Source organism: Oryzias latipes, chromosome 16 (assembly GCF_002234675.1).
Source record: "Oryzias latipes chromosome 16, ASM223467v1".
Lineage (NCBI taxonomy): Eukaryota > Metazoa > Chordata > Actinopteri > Beloniformes > Adrianichthyidae > Oryzias > Oryzias latipes.
The window spans coordinates 246682-264241 of record NC_019874.2 but is presented as its reverse complement, the minus strand read 5'-3'; the positions used below and the strand labels follow the sequence as shown (position 1 = coordinate 264241).

General features: G+C 42.8%; 1 protein-coding gene across 1 annotated transcript; it reads left to right on the top strand.

Moving 5' to 3' along the window:
* The first annotated feature begins 14574 nt into the window (after positions 1-14574).
* Positions 14575-17359, top strand: LOC111948989 (endothelin-2-like). Its single transcript, XM_023964603.1, has 4 exons — positions 14575-15344; positions 15772-15928; positions 16111-16224; positions 16885-17359. The coding sequence occupies exons 1-4, from the start codon at positions 15287-15289 to the stop codon at positions 16964-16966; spliced, it is 411 nt and encodes a 136-aa protein (XP_023820371.1). The 5' UTR covers positions 14575-15286; the 3' UTR covers positions 16967-17359.
* Positions 17360-17560: the final 201 nt, after the last annotated feature.

Below are 17560 nucleotides of genomic sequence, written 5' to 3'. Positions count from 1 at the left end.
CGTTTCCTCCTTAAAGGACAGGTTGGGTCCGTCAACCAACATCAAGCTAATCATCTGCCTTTCTGCAGAAATGTACATGTCTGAATACTGATTAGAAATTTGACAAAGGTGTTTTGTTTTTTTTTTCATTTCTTTTTGCTTCGTGGACAGAATTCAGATTTATACGACATCAGTATTTTTTCAAATGATTAGACTAAAATTATACTAAAATAATAAAAATGCATTTATATTTATGCTTTCAATTAGGGATGCCACAATTTTTGGTTTTAATTTTTTGGTTATTTATTTTATTTACAATTTTTGGTTTTAAACCAAACTTTTTGTTACACCATTGAACCGAATTGTGGGGAAAGTGAATTGTTGCATCCCTATTGCCTACCAGTATATTTTACGTCGAAAGGGAACAAGTGTAAGGAGAATGTATTATTTGTTGTTTAATTTCATGACTGGTTTTTCTTCATTGTTACTTGCTTATTAGCAAATATAAAAAAACATTTTTTATTGAATTTTTAGCTTTTTTACTGTTGTTTTGTAATACACAATTCGTGTATCGAAACAAAACTGTGACCCAAGTGTTGTGTCCTTAGTCTAATAGCTAATGAAAAATTGGTTTGTGGTGTCCTTTTTCTCCGACAAATAGTGGGACACACTTTGTGTTGAAGACGGTTTTAGACGACAGAATACTTGGATTTTTCCTGTGCTGCATTTAGATGGCATTATTCATGGATTGAAATAACAAACAAACTTAGCTAAAAAGAAAAATAAAATAGGCCAATGAGGAACCAAGCATCCTAGATCTTTAAGAATTTGTATTAGTTCTATAGACCTACATTGTGCATGTTGCTGCGACCCCTTGAGGTGGGCATTTAATTAGGACCCGAGCACGTAGTGCAAGGACCCTATTGTATTTATAAGGTTTTTATTTTTCTTCTGTTGTTTTTCTGACAAGAGTCGCCTTTTTGAGGCCTTTAAACCTTGTGCTATCCTAGGCACTTTAACATTGGGAGTTGGGTCATCTAGACCCACTAGACCAGGGGTCGGGAACCTATGGCTCGCGAGCCATATATGGCTCTTTTGATGGTCACATGTGGCTCGCAGACAAATCTTTAATTATACTTTTTTTCATTAGACCAGTCCTTCTCGGGCGCGATGCGATGCCAGAGGCGCGCAGTAGTAGCAGTGCTTGGAGAGAAAACTATCAGTTACTATTATCTATTATTTCACAGAGTTTGTTCCACCCGGAAACCTGGGAATTGCCGAGCCTAAGACTGCGCGCTCCCGTCTCTGAGAAAGAGCGCGCAGTTGCGGGGACGGGATGTGTGAGGAAGAAAGCAGAGGGTGGGGGTGGGGGGGTGGAGTTGTGGGCACAGGCAGCAGGTGAATCGCGCAGGGATTGTAATAACGTAAAACCCGCTGCCCGTCACTCACTGCAGCGTGGGTGTGTGTGTTTGGCACCGCGTCTGCATGTGATCAGTCTTTCTCAAATCTACAGAACATTCAGACCAACCTAAGATCACGTTTAAAGTCTCAACGCCTCATTTATCAGCAACAGCATAACAATATTATTGAAAAGAATCCACAGACTTATTGTACTTTAAAAATGTTGAAATTACATCAAATACAGACATTTGTATATTTAGTTTTAAACATATCGTAGCATACTGACTTTGACTGGGTGGCTGTTGGGTCGCGTTAAAAGTTCTGGAGTTCTTGAACGCATCAGGCAGAGATCTGATTGGCCCTCAGTTCTGTCGCTCAGCCTGTTGTTATGTAGTTTGGACCAATGGGGTTCAGCTATGGGCCGAATAAGGGAAATGGGACGGCTGACGCGGGAGAGGGGGAATATAAAGTTGGGAGAAGCGCTCTCGTCTCAGCGGGAGAGATTCAGGAGTTACTGAATTAATTGCACGGCGTTTGTTGTGGTCTGCAGTAACCAGAATAAAGAACCTTAAAAGAGGTTAAGTATCAGTGCCTCAGTGTGGGAAAGGGACGCTACATTGTTGTATGGCTCTTTTGAAATTACATTTAAAAATATGTGGCGTTTATGGCTCTCTTGGCCAAAAAGGTTTCCGACCCCTGCTCTAGACAGTGCTATGAACCTTTTTTCTTCAATGATTTGTGATCTTCACTGGTGTCCATGGATTACATGAAATCTTTCCACCTTTATCCACCTTTGTCATGGTAGGGAGAACACCTCAATGGAAGGGGGGGGGGGGGGTCATTTAAGATAGCACAAGGGTTACCATACCTAAAAACTCACCAAATTTTGCAGACGCATCAGAAGTCGTGAAAAATTGTGTATTTAATGGGAGACCAGTATGGGTGCACCATAATAATAATTTTGCTTTAACGTACAAGCTTGATTTTAACAGGGCATGTTCATCAGATAGAAACCTACAAAAAAGTCTCCAAGCTGTCACTCACACAGGAAGTCTGCTATATTGATGTCAATTTGTAATTTTTTGCTGTATTTTCGTCATTTGCAGGCCTCGTACCAGAACAAACTCCTCCTAGAGATTTGTGAATAATGACTCCAAACTTTGGTTTTGTAAACTAAACACATGTCCGATGTTAAATTGTGAGGCTTTTAAGTTTTTATGGATGTTTGTGACCATGGCGGCGCGTCGAACTTCGACGTCGTTTCGAAAACACACCATGGAAAGAAAAATGGCCATTACTCAGCCATGCATAATCCAATCTCATCTAAAATGGATGTATATGATTGTAGTCTGACTCTGAACACATCTGCAGTGGAAGAATCCGGAACAGGTGTAGCGCCACCTGCTGGCAACAGGAAATGACATGTTTTACTGGGAGCATCATTGCTCCAATTGGGATGAGCTGACACACCTCAAAATGCCGTCCACCTGTTGAAAAGCCATTGAAGTTTACTCTGATAAAAAACCAAAACTTTCAACACGGGGTTGTGGTCGTGACAGAGCGGCAAAGTTGGGCATCTTGCCATGCACACAAAAGTTGCTCTCACGTGCACATTCCTTGTCCGATCTCACTGAAATTAAATAGATTTGAGGATCCTTCCATTCTGAACCCATAGATATGACAATCTTGGACGAGCTCCATAGCGCCACCTAGTTATTAAAAATATAGTTTTTCCGATGTGCATGAAATTAAAACTGGAGATACTCAGAAGGGTCTTCTCTCATAATCTGCAGTTTCATGTGTGTATACCTGACGGTGCCTGTGTAACAGAAAGTGGTCGATTATGTGAACCCAAATAATACAAATCATAAAAAATCATCCGTTTGTCTCAGCAAGCTGAGATTTTAGAATTAGATGCCTCATGCAATCTCCACCTTTGATGTGTAAGACTATAGGGTCTACAAGAAACGTGATAACATCTATTTTGCTTATGAAATTTTGGATAGAACAAATATTTTTATCTTAATTTCTGTTAAGGTTATCAGCAGCAAACTTTCCAGAATAATATGCATTTATGTGCTACTAGTTCCTAAATATTTTCAGAATCTTAAAACCTTCACATGAATTTTGAGACATTTTTTCATGCAAAGAGTCAGAAAAAGTCCCTATCTGGAGAAACTCAGAACGCCTATTTTTTTCATAACTTATCATTCAGATATGAACACCAAACTTATAAAAAATGTAGGGATCTGTGTCCTACTGCTTTCCATATTTTTCCAGAATTTTAGGGGAAACAGATGAATTTTAAGACATTTAATTCATCATAAAATCTGTGCGAAATCTGTCTGGACTCCAAACAAATATTTTTTATCACAACTTATCTTTCAACTAGCGACACCAAACTTCACAGATATATAGCTGTATGTGTCCAAATGGTCCTAGAATATCTTCACAATTAACACTTAACAATTATTGAACTGGTCAATTTTACGAATTTTCTTCCTCTTACATGCAACAGCCTCTCACAAGCCAGGCCGGCTGCAGGGGTCACATTTCACGTCTCCTCCCCCTGCATGGTTTCCTCCTCGTGTTAATTAGCCAGCAGTGACAAACAAGGATGAGAAGAGTTAAAATTTGGCCAAAAAAAGCCAGTTCCTCACTGAAAGACTGCTTTTTCATTTTTTGTATGTCTTTTATATATGTTGGTTTAGGCTTCGGTAGTCGCTGACTCTAGGAATGAACAACCTAAGAAGAAAATGGATGATCTCATATCTAAAACTGCAAACAGAAACTTTTTTAGATTAGTCAGCCTATGATAACATATAGATTAATTCACAAAAGTTGTCAAGCTTTTGTGATATTTGGCGATCCTTCCACTCCACAAAAACAACCTATACTTTTATCCCCACAGTCTATCAATCATACTCCAGGCTAGATTATTTCCTGGTCAACAGCTCTTTGTTCAGTAAAACTACAGAAGCACAGATCTTTCCATAACTGTCAGTGATCATGCACCCGTTTCCCTGACTCTAAAAACACAACATAACCATCTTTATTAAGGAGCTGGAGGTCCAATACATCGGTGCTCAGAGATCCTAACTTTATCAACTATTTTGTCAAAGAATGGTCCTTATATTTACCAAACAACAACCACCCAGGAATGTTCCCATGCCTCCAATGGGAAGCTGGGAAAGCGGTCATTAGAGGCAAAATAATTGTCTTCTCATTCTCAATCTCTGTCTTTAAAAACTTTTGCCAATCCCTTTACTCATCCCAAAACGATTCTTCAGACAATTAGTAGATTTCTCAACAGCACTGATTTGCCCAGACCAACGGAGGAACAAATTACAGCCCAAGAGTCCCATCTTACTGAAGAAGAGCTACATAAGGCACTAACCAACATGCCTAGTAAAAAGCCCCAGGACCAGTTTTGACCTACTTTAGCTCCCACTTCTCTCAGAATGTTGTTGTTTCTCTTTCGGCTTTTCCCATCAGGGGTTGCGCCGCGAATGAGTCGCAAGGTAAACTTGGCAATGTTTTACGCCGGATGCCCTTCCTGATGCAACCCTCTCAAAGCAACCAGGCTTGGGACCGGCACAGAAGTAGAGAAGGGAACAGGGAGAAGCCTGGATTCGAACCTTGGTTTCGCGGACGGAAGGCGCCGCAAACCAGCACGAGCTAAACCGGCTCCCTCCACTTCTCTCAGAATGACAACAGAAATTAAGGAAAACAATTATCTATCTCTAAATATGAACTGACAATAGTTTACCTCTGGAACCTGGGAAAGATCCCAGATCACCGTCCAGCTACCGACCCATATCCGTGATTAATGCAGAACTCAAAATAATTGGCAATGCTTTGACAGGAAGGCTAGAGAAGGTAGTGCCTTCCCTTGTACATCCTGACCAAACAGGCTTTATAAACGGTAGACATTCATCCACTAACATGCACCTCATATATCTCACAACTATCAATAACCAAAAAGCAACCATATGTCACTGGATGCAGAAAACGCTTTTGATTTGGTCAACTGGAAATTTCTAATAGCCACCTTTTATAAATTTGGCTTTGGACCATCCTTTATCAACTGGATTAAAATATTATACCCTTCTCCTAATGGTAGTGTCAGAACAAATGATCAATCATCTCCAAGCTTTAACTCACAAATAGGGACCAGACAAGGCTGTCCACTATCACCGTCCCTGTTTGTATTCTTTATTCATCCATCCATCCATTTTCCTCCACTCATTCGGGACCGGGTCGCAAGGGCAGCATTCTAAGCAAAGATGCCCAGACTTCCCTCGCCCTGGCCACTTCCTCCAGCTCCTCTTGGTGGACCCCGAGGCTTTCCAGTCTGTGCATATTGCTTCTCTGAAAGCGGTTGTGGAAGACACAGTTCACTGGGACCCTGACACCTCGCCACGGCCTTCCTCGAGCCCAACACCCAAAATGCTTTGGTCTGAGGAGGTGTGCCGCAGGAAAAGACCCTTGGACCGTGATGGGCTCGTTCTCTCCAACTGCTATGATGTTCTGTCGGGTGCAACATCTGACTACGTTCTGGAAGCTGCTCATCCACTCAGCGGAGAAAACCATCGCCCTGTCGCTGCTTCTCGGCCCGCGAAAGAAAGCCGCCCGGCATCTGGAGATTCATCGTCCGCCAAACGCCAACAGCTACTGAGAGACACAGTGAGTAGACGCCCTGACAGCCGCCGCCGCCGCCCGAATGTAACCCACGTCCTCGTGGGGTCATCAAACAATGCGGGTTTCCATCTGCAGTCGCAACCGGGGCGTCAGGTTCAAAGTCTGCAGTGTCTCCCCTGCGGCAGATGTCGCGGTGACCGCCGCCACCTCTCCTCTTCCTGGCGGCTCGCCCCCCCTCATCGGCCGCTTCACCGGCTCGCGCAACAGGTTTAATGCCAACTCCCGCTTGTCCTCCTGCTGCGCCGGGCCCGTTCACTTCGGAGGCCAGATCTCGCGGTCGTGGGGATCCCTCTGGCTCCTTCGTCGTGGGAACCTCTATGGTCAGGCATGTCCGCGTTAACGGGAGCCGCACCTTCTGTCACCCAGACGCCCTCGTCCGAGACATCACCAACTCTGCCCACCAGCTCTCCCTTCGTAACCCCTCCACACACACAGTAATAGTCCACACAGGAGTGAATGACCTCAAGTTTCAGCAATCTGAGACCCTCAAGAAGGACTTCATCACTCTCATCCACTCCATCAAGCAGTTGGACAAACAGTGCATCATCTCCGGTCCGCTTCCATCTCCCCTCTTTGGAGACATTAAATTCAGCAGTCTGTGACAACTTCACATCTGGCTTAAAGGGCACTGCATTTCTAATAATATTCCATATGTTGATAATATTACTGCCTTCTTCAATAGACCAAATCTCTTTAAACCAGACGGCATCCACCCAAACCAAATAGGATCTCAACTTTTATCCATGAACATTGAACTCACACTCCGCTCTGCTAAACTGCTCACTGACTGACTGGACCACTGGCACCCATCCTCAGTTAAAACCAGAGTTATCACACAACATATCCCAGTTCACATAACAAACAGATCTCACAAACACCCCCAGCTCAGATCCACCAGCTCCACAGTTAGATATCTCCATCACATTCTCATATTACCGGACAAAAAAGATAAACCAATCCATCTGCACACACACATGGTTTTGAACTTTGCTGTTTTAAACATTCACTCTCTTTTAAACAAATCTTTTATTGTGCATGAGCTCATTTTAGACAACAATTTAGATTGCCTTCTTTTAACAGAGACCTGGCTGGGTACTGATGCTCCTGTTGTTCTCACTGAAGCTTCCCCACTAAATTTTTACTTTTTATTTTCTACCAGGGCAGATAAAAAAGGCGGTGGCACTGCATCGATTGCTCGTGGCTCATCTGCAACCAAAATAATCACGCTACAAAGCCATAGCTACTCCTCATTTGAGCATCATGCATTTTCTTTTAACAGCCCGTCTATTTTATGTGTTACTGTTAACCTCCCTCGTGTTATATTCAAGATTTTTCTGAATTTTTCTCATTCATACATTCCAAATACAGTAGAGTTTTAATAACTGGTGATTTTGACCTACAATGTTGATAAAGATAGTGATGCTCATGCAAATGAGTTTCTTAACGTTTTGCACTGGATGGATTTCACACAGCATGTCACACAGCCTACCCGCAGCAGGGGGCGCACTCTAGACTTGGTGATAACCTATGGCCTGTCCTGCAGTGTGTCCTCTGTTGTTGACATGGCTGTGTCAGATCACTATTGTATATTTTTTAATATCACCAGTTTTACTCAACAGGAAGCTCCAGTGAGAACTGTGAGGAAACGATACATAACTCCTGATGTGGCTGCAAATATTATTAATATTTTACATCAAAGTCCTAGATTTTACCTGCATCATGTGATTGTATGGTTGAACATTTTAACAACAAACTACAGTCAGCCATTGATGCTGTAGCTCCACTTAAAACTAAAACGTTGAAAACTAAAGCTACAGCACCCTGGAGGAACGAACCAATCAGAGCCATGAAACGTGAATGCGGGAGAGCGGAGAGGAAGTGGAGGAAAACTAAATTAACTGTACATCGCGAAATTTTTAAAGAACAACAAATGAGGTACAGTCATGCAATAAAAAAAGCTAGAACCCTCCACTTCTCAAACTTGATTTTACAAAACAAAAACAATCCTAAAGTTCTCTTTAAAACAATAGACAGTTTAACTAAAAGAGACTCTCAAATTTCCTCCATAGCAGCCTCAGATGCTGTATGTGAGAGTTTTGCAGACCACTTCAGGAGTAAAATCAATGCTATTAGATCTAGTCTCTTAACTCAAAAAGGTGTCGTTTTGAATGAAACTATAGCATTGCATTTATCAGAGGAAACACTGGAAAGTTTTGTCCTGGTTGATGTTGTGGCACTTGGTCAGGTTTTCTCCTAGTTAAAGCCAACCACCTGCCTTTTAGACCCAATCCCCACATCGTTGTTGAAAACATTTTATGACTTTTTTGAGTTTGAGCTTTTAAATATAGTAAATTACTCTCTTCAGACAGGTGTCTTCCCTGCTGCCTTTAAAACGGCAGTGGTGAGGCCTATTCTGAAGAAGAATAATTTAGATCCAAACAATTATAACAATTATCGTCCAGTATCCAACTTGCCATTTTTAAGTTAAATGATTGAAAAAACTGTTTTAATCCAATTTAATGAGTTTTTAAATAGAAATAACATCTCTGAAAAATATCAATCCGGTTTTAGGACAAACTACAGCACAGAGACGGCCCTTGTTAAAATAGTAAATTATATTAGATGTAGTCTGGACTGTCAGAAACTCTCAGTTGTGGTACTACTGGATCTCAGTGCTGCTTTCGACACTGTAGATCACAGTATTTTACTCAACAGACTGAGAGGTTTGGGCATCTCTGGTACCATACTAAAGTGGTTTTATTCCTATCTCACAGATCTAAGTTTTTACGTAAATATGGAGACATGCTCCTCAAAGGTCTTTGACATCAACTGTGGGGTCCCCCAAGGTTCAATTTTAGGCCCACTACTTTTTAATCTATATATGCTGCCACTGGGGGACGTCATCAGGAGGCATGGCGTTTGTTTCCACAGCTATGCTGATGACACTCAACTCTACATCGCTGTGTCTCCTGATGATGAAGAGTCGGTCAACACACTCTTAAATTCCATTTTAGACATTAAGTCGTGGATGGCAGAGAACTTCCTACAGCTAAACCGCGACAAAACAGAGATTTTAGTGATTGGTTCTGAGGACAAGAGAGAGATAGTTTTATCTAAACTAAAGAATTACAAAATGTCTCAGTGTGTGAGAAACCTGGGTGTCATTTTTTACTCTGGGAGGAATTTCATCCCACAAATTAAAAATGTCACGAAAACAGGATTTTATCATCTAAAAAATATAGCCAGAGTCCGCCCATTTCTCTCTCTTGCCAGCACAGAGGTGCTAATGCATGCTTTTATTACCAGCAGACTAGATTACCGGTACTGTAATGCCCTGCTCTCTGGTCTTCCCAGAACAAGGATAGCAAACCTTCAACTGCTGAAAAATTCAGCAACACACGTATTGACGAGGACCAGGGGGCGGGAACACATTACACCCATTTTAATATCGCTGCATTGGCTCTCTGTGCAATTCAGAATTGATTTTAAAGTTCTTTTAATGGTTTACAAATGTTTTTATGGTCTCGGGCCTTCATATTTATCTGACATGATTTTAAAGTATGAGCCCTCGCGGACCCTGAGGTCCTCTGATACAGGCCTTTTGGTTATCCCAAAAGTTGTAGAATAGCTGTGGAACAGCCTCCCAAAGAGCCTCAGGGCCGCAGAGACTGTTCATGTTTTTAAAGGAAGGTTTAAGACCTACCTTTTTAATTTAGCTTTTAGTTGAATTTTAGGAATTTATTTGATATTTTAATTATTTGTTTTCTCTTTTTACTAGTTTTATATGTGTATGTATATACATTTATTTATTTATTTTTAATTTTTTAGTCACACTTACCATTTCATATGTCTATGAAGGTTTATGTAATTATTTGTTTCTTGTTCATGTTTTAAATATATTTTATTTTTATTTTGATTCCTTTTTACATTTTATTTGTAATCTCAGTGAACGGGGTCGCTGCAATGGGATCTCCCGGGTCTGACTCTTTCGATCGGATCTGGGGGGTTCTGTTGTAGTGTTCTCCGTGAACTTGGGTGCGGGGTCACTGATGTGGACAGGTCCCCAAAATCTCGTTTCCCCACTTCAGGAGGAAGCCAGGTCTCTACATTCCATCATTTTATCACTATTTTATCATGGTGTGCGTATGTGACATTTCTTTAATTTTATCAAAGCAATGAAACACAATTCATTGATATAGTAATGAAGTTGCACAGAACTTGCACAACAGAGCAGCCACGTGACGCGTCGTTCTCCGCAGAATGCACTGCAGGGCAAATAAACATTTAATCGTTAATGCTCATTATGTGTTTGTAGCAACTTAGTCATTTTGATAATAGGCTAATATAGCTAATATAGATACACATTGCATGTGTTGCCTTCATTATGAGGCTTAAATATGACTTTTAATATTTTGCGGCTCCAGACATATTTGTTTTTTGTTTTTTTCGTCCAATTTGGCTCTTTCAACATTTTGGGCTGCCGACCCCTGGTCTAGTGGGTCCAGATGACCCAACTCCCAATGTTAAAGTGCCTAGGACAGCACAAGGGTTACATCCATTTGATTAAGTAACAAGTTCTCTTGAGCTGCTTTTTATAGCAAAACTCTAATCCTTGTCAAGTTAGCAGTTGGTGAAAAGATTTCACCGTAATCTATTCCCTTCTCCTGGCTGTAGCCCTTTGCTACAAATCTGGCTTTGTAGTTGTCATTACCAACACTAGCTGCGTTTAAATGGACAAAAGTAATCGGAAAGAACGCCTGATCTGAAGAAAAATGTGTCATCTAAACAAGCCGTTCAGAAAATACTCTGAACCGATCAGACTCGTTGGGATCAAAATTTCTTTCCGATCGAGACAGGTAGGTTATGCCGATTGTTGATCCGATCGTTGTTCACGGAAACGGTTCATTCCGATCATGTGTCACTACTGCTCTGGTTTACGTCATGCATAGATGGTGGTTCGCTCCAGAGAAGCTCAAACAGGACCGACCCGCTGCTCTGGGAACGCCCGATGAGAAGCGCTGCTCCGCCCTCGCCCCGCTGGCTCTTTGCCTCTCCCCTCTCTTACATCCCTTATGACTGGGGTTGCGGGGGAGGAGCGCTTCGTGCCCCGTGACGTCTGGACCCTGCGTGGTCCGGGCTCGGTGCTGGTGGACCGAGCGAACTGTGTCTCTGAGCAAAGCAATTGGATTAATAACTTTGTGTTTGAGGCGAGGGAGGATGCTTTGTTACGTGTGCGTTTTGTTACTTGTTTTGTTATGTGTGGGAACTGCGTCCCGCCACTCTGGGTTAGCGGCTGCCAGAATCATGTGGATTTGTGTTTCCAGTCGTGTCCCCACAAAATAAACCCTGATGTTATTCTCAAATATTTACGGGCAGCCAGGATGCAGATTACAGCGTTTCCCGCATGGATTTTGTGTTCATCAAACAAGGCTAATGTTGTTAGCCCATGTTAGCCTGTCCTAACCCTTCTTCCAGCTACGTTCTTTAGCAAAAAAAGCGCTGACCACGGATTAAAAATGAAATCATGAGCGAACAGGCGCTTCATATTTTTCATAATATTAATAAAATCATGTTTAGAAGATCGTTTCGTGTATTACTGAGCAGCGTCATAAAATGTATGTGGCAGCTAGGTTTGTTTACTGTGGGACTCATTTCCTCTTCCGGTATTTTCAACACTACAGCGCATGCCCAAATGATTTATTCCTTGTCCACAGGATGTACTATCATTTGTGCCAACCTGGGTCAAACACACATCAAGTCTGTCTGGTTCCACCTGAGGACTCAACCTCTAGCCACACCACGACTTCTCAACACGCAGACACTACCATCATCCCACAGGACAAGCACCACCGGTTCACCCCACACGTGGACAGCTCATCACAACAGAATGAGGATCTTTTGGGTTCCAGCATCTGGGTCTGTTTTCGCTCTCCGCTAACATGACACTAAGTTCTCATTGTTGTTTTTTCTGAAACCTAGCTCTTTGTTTGAAGTTCACTTGAGATATCTCAATACATGCTTTATGGTACCCATCATTCCTCTGTTCATCCAAGTATTGAGATAACTTCCTCACCACAAAACGTACACCCAGACGTCAACATGTTGTAAAATATAAGGCTGCCTACGGCTTCTTTATAAATATTCACATCTGTGGGGTTATGGAACATTTGACACACTAGTTGTATTTAAAATAAACCCCTTTTGCAATTTAGGCCAAACTTTATTGATCTTACTCGTATCTGTAATCGTCTTTTGTTACCGTCTCACGGAAAGGAAAAGAAGGGAAGAAGAGAGAGGGATGCCCAAGGGGGAGGGGTGTGATTAAAGAGGGGGGGGGGGTAGAACCGTGAAGCAGCACAAGGGAACAAATTGCTGGATGTTTACATCATTACAGGCAGGTTTAAAAGTGCTATAAATCCAAAAGGGGGCGGGGCCTGTCCCCACACACCCAAATGCCACAAACATACCTGTGAGTTCCAAAAAAGCCCACATACAAGACATATCAACATGTTCAAAATACAACTGATGTTCACACAGACATACTTATGCATTCGGACCAACACGTGAAATATTTCATTTAATCACTCAAAATATTTGTGCAAAGGTGAGCTGTGCTTGAGTGGGTCTTTTTTTTCCTATTCTAAAGTGGATGATGGAATGTAAAAAGGAGGGAGAGTACCCATCCATCCCCACACCCAGACCCCCGCCACGGCAGTAGCGGCAGCCAGGACCCCCCCCCAACACCTGCATGGCAGCAGATAGAGAACAACCGCCCGCCGGCCCATCACATATGTCACCCAGGCCAGGGCCAGCAGGACCTCCACGGGGGCCCCCTCTCTGTGCAAGCCCCAGCCCAACCAGGAGAGCAGCCCCCAAAGCCGTGCCAGTAGGGCCCCACCTCAGGAGAGCACCCCTAGCCCCAGACAACAACCCACCACCACCCAGGATTTCTGGGCATCCCCCCACCCTGGGCACGGGCAAGGGCCCACCAAAGGGAGACCCACCCTAAGCTATAGACAACTGCCCACCCAGTCCACGGTTGATCTAGGTGAGAGCAAGGGAGGGGCCAGCCACCCCTGCCCAGGAGGAAGACGTCCCAGAGCAGTGGGGGTTCACAAGAAGTGTTGTGTTACCATGGCCCGACCAGGCTCACCCATAAATGGAATTTGGAGAGTCCAGCGCTCGAGAGCAAGGACCAGAATCCACACCACAGGAACATGGACACCCCCAGGCTAAGGTGTGATGTGAACCCCAGCCCCCGGTCTTGCCGGAGAGCACAGGGATCCCTCTCCCCGCGTGGAGAGAGGCCACTGGGCCCAGGGAGCCAGCACCCAAGGAACACGGCCGTTGTTATTTTATGATAATTTTTATTCTGATTTTTTTTACTCCAGTGTTTCCTCTTGGGGATCCATTGTTCTGTGGCACCACCAGCTTAACCTGTAGGGGTTGCTGTTGCTGCGGTGCCCGTTCTCGTTGGGCGGGCTGGGGTCCCGCTCTGTGGTCTAATAGCCATGGAGTGGGCCCTGGGCTGCTCTGCGTTGGGCGGGCGCTGTGGTAGTGACCCCTGTGGTCCGGCTGGGCCTTGGAATAAATGGATCCCCATGATATCGTTTCCTCACAGCAGAACCGAGCCAGACCTTATTTAAGCTGCAGTTCTTTGTTTCTGTTCAGGGTTCTAATGGGGTAACTGGGTGGGTGGGTGTGGGGGGGACCTGGTGAGGGAGGGGTCCCATCTTTGTGTGATTGTCCTGTGTTTTCTGTTTTTAATCATTTTCATTTTTTATGACTATTTCATCCGTTTTATGTTAAGCGCTTAGTTTTTTTAACTGAAATGAAAGGCGCTGTATAAAGAAAATTTGAGTTTAGGGGACAGATGGTCCGAGGTCCCACCTTCCTTGTATAATGTGTGTGTGTTTGTAGGCATGTGTGTGTGCGTGCGTCCATGTTTGTTGGAGTGTGTATTTTTGAGGGGTAAAGCGTGTGTGTACTAAGGGGGTGCAATTAAAATTGGCGGGTAGGGCACTGAGGGGACATCTCCTGATTACTCACAGTGATGTCCCATCACCCTTCCCACCAAGGCGCCCTAAATGTCTAAGGTGCGGTCAAAATTGGGGGGCGCTGAAAGGACATCTGCCACTTGCTGGCACCTTGCTGGACCCTGATTTAGCTTTGTAGACTTTTAGTTGAGCTAATAAACCTGCTGCATTTGGATCCAGCCGTTTGCTTGTTCTTGTGACAAGATCAAAAGATGATTGCAGCGGGAGATGATTGCAGTTAAATGCAAAGTATTAAATATGAATTTGCTTTCAACATGAATAAAAAAACAATACAATTCCACTCCATGGTCAGCTTGTGAATACTGTTGTTGTTGTTGTTTCTCTTTCGGCTTTTCCCATCAGGGGTCGCCACAGCGAATGAGTCGCACGGTAAACTTGGCAATGTTTTACGCCGGATGCCCTTCCTGACGCAACCCTCTCAAAGCAACCGGGCTTGGGACCTGCACAGAAGTAGAGAAGGGAACAGGGAGCAGCCTGGAGTCGAACCCTGGTTTCATGGATGGAAGGCGCCGCAAACCAGCACGAGCTACACCGGCTCCCTAGCTTATGAATACTGTTACCTCACAAATAAAGCTGCAAGGAAACAAAACTGTAAACCTATGTTTGTGAAAATCTGTGGAAAAAATTATAAACACGTGTGACACAAAAAAATCAATTTACTAGTTAAATTATACAGTACTAATTTAGACATATTTTAATGTGCAATATAAAGTTGTAATTTGGATAATAGGGATTGATCTTTCTGTTTGTTATCTGCTCAAACTAAAAAACATGCCTCAGGTGATTCATCTTCTGGCAATATATCACTGCTGCGTATTCCATGTAATCTCTGCCCTCATGTGTTTCCAGCAATCACAGGGATCTTGGTTCCTCATTCAGAGGAAAGTGGTAGGCAAAACCTTCATTTAGCAATTGACATTTATCACTGCCACAGAGAGGCTATAGAACAGCAGATATTCCTGGAATCTGTCGCTGTGATGAGCAGCGTACAGTCACACAACATTGCACGAAGGAGTGGGAGGAGCTTCTGCTGTGACATCAGAGAGGAGGAGGGACATAAAGTTCGTACCCCTTTGGCAAGAAAATCCACAGCAGCAGCACATTACCACAACAGCGATTAGCCTCTGCTCAACTCCATCGATTATAGGATGTCTACTCACAGCAGCCTTCTTCTCCTAGTCACACTTTGGACTTCCTGTCAGGATGGTAAGACTTTATTACTTAAAATATAAAATAATTTAGTTGGAACCAACAATCAAGTCAGGCAGCAAATTCTGTGGATGTGGAGATAAAACAGAGGCTTTCATCATCCCTGCATCCTGTACTAACTTTAATATTTAACATCAATTCTTAATTGTAAAAATGAAAGAACTGTGAAGTTTTATAATGGAATATCATCTACATATTTTTCACACTGTAATTTAAAACCTTTAAAAAAATAAATTCTAAATGTTTTTATTTTATTTAAAGCAAACAAAAATCAATATTTCAGCTGTGTATAGATGGTGATCTATTATTTTTATGGAAATGAAAAGAAAAACAGATGGGTGGAGATAATGAGACATGGTTTTCTGTTGGTGGAGGCGATGCTGCGATTGGCCGCTGCTACGGAGCACTTCTTTTGTTTCTGTAGGTCTGTGTCTTCCAGTCATGAAGGAGTCAGATGTTAATATAGGTGATGGAGCCCCATCACACCATGTGAGGACCAGGCGCTGTGCCTGCAACATCGAGGACGACTATGAGTGCCATTATTTCTGTCACCTGGACGTTATCTGGGTCAACACACCCAGGTGAGCAGAAAGACAGACATTTTTCTGTCAACTTTTGTTGAAAAACAGATTTTATTTTTAATTGACAATCGAAATGATCAAATAAATCTACTGTTACTGCATTAATAAATGTAACACTCCAGCGATCCAAAGAGCAAAGTCTAATCAATGTTTGGGTCATCGGTTTCTCTTCACCTCTGCAGTAAGACAACAATTTACGGCCTGGGTGGTGCTTTGCTGCGCCGACGCCGGTCCACAGGCCGTTGCACATGTGCTGATATGGGGGACAAAGCCTGCTCCACTTTCTGTAGTTTCCGGTGAGATGGGGGCCCAGTTTGATTCCCAAATTTACAGCAGAGCAGTGCCCATAGGTCTGAGCGCTGAGAGGCTCAGTTTTTAACATCAGATGTCATCAACATTTGAGAACAAAAAAGGGAGTGCCCGGGTGTGAAGGAAAATCAGAAGCTATTATGAGCCTAAGTGTGGTTCTCAAGCCCTACTTCACTGAGGGTGTGGTATCAAAACAGCCCACCAGTTTGATTTGACCTGAGGATTAAGGTGAGTCTGAATCCAGTGTGAGAAGAACCATTTGGCAAGAATGTGCATTCTTTCTGTGTCTTCGTGGAAACAAAAAACCCCTCAAAATTCAGTGAGGAACGGATCTCAGACCCAGAGAGGCACGCTTGAACAGATCCAGTTACAGTATGTTCTGAATGACGGCTTTGTTGTGACATAAAATATTTAAAGAGCCTATAAAGATAAGTTTTTTAGTTTGCAGAGATAAATAGCATGTGATGCTTTTGTGCAGCTTTAATAAAAATATAGTAATAAACTGTAATGTTCAGTTAACCATGTTTATTGGTAATTTTTTACTAACTGTTTTGTGTTCCTGCCCCAACTCACTTTTCTTAGGTAAGTTTCCCCAAAAAAACTTTTTATGTCACTATGAAGTTACTGATTGACTTTTTGCCCTGCAGAGCTGCTGCTGACGAGTCAAACAGAGCTGGTGATGCTCACGGTTCAGAAAGAGAGCAGCTCTCTGAGAGCGAGATCGCGTGACCAACACCTTGACTGCAGGAACAGGGAGAGTGAAAAAGGACAGAGGGCAGCTAAATGAGCACCTGAACAAACAACACTCCTTTGGAAGAGAGGGGGAAAAGAGGAGGTTGCTGAAAGATGTATCTGACCCAGAGGGCCAAAAGAGCCACAACGTGTCTGTTTGTAGCCAGAAACAGAAGATGGAAAGCTTGACAAAGTTCTTTAGGCACATATTGGAAACAGATCTGGAAGATCAGAACTGACAAAAGATGATGGAAGATTATGTTTGACTCTGGCTTACTAGTCTGCATGAGTTGAAAGGTTTGTCTCTGTGCATGTTGTCCAGCCAAGGAGATAAGTGCAGGAATTCATGCACTGTGTTTTTTCTCAGTAAACCAATGTTTGTCGTGCAAATTTTAAAGGTGTTTGTGTTTGTTACATAAAATATGCAACGTTAAGGTAATAATATAATAGAGTAAAGGGGATTTTACATTTTAAAGTCCAGTTTAATGAATGTTCTGTATCAAATAATGCTTAAGTTAAACATTTATATTTGATTCATTTGATTCATTTCCTAATTTTGCCGGTTGATGATCATAGTCAATATTGGTTCAT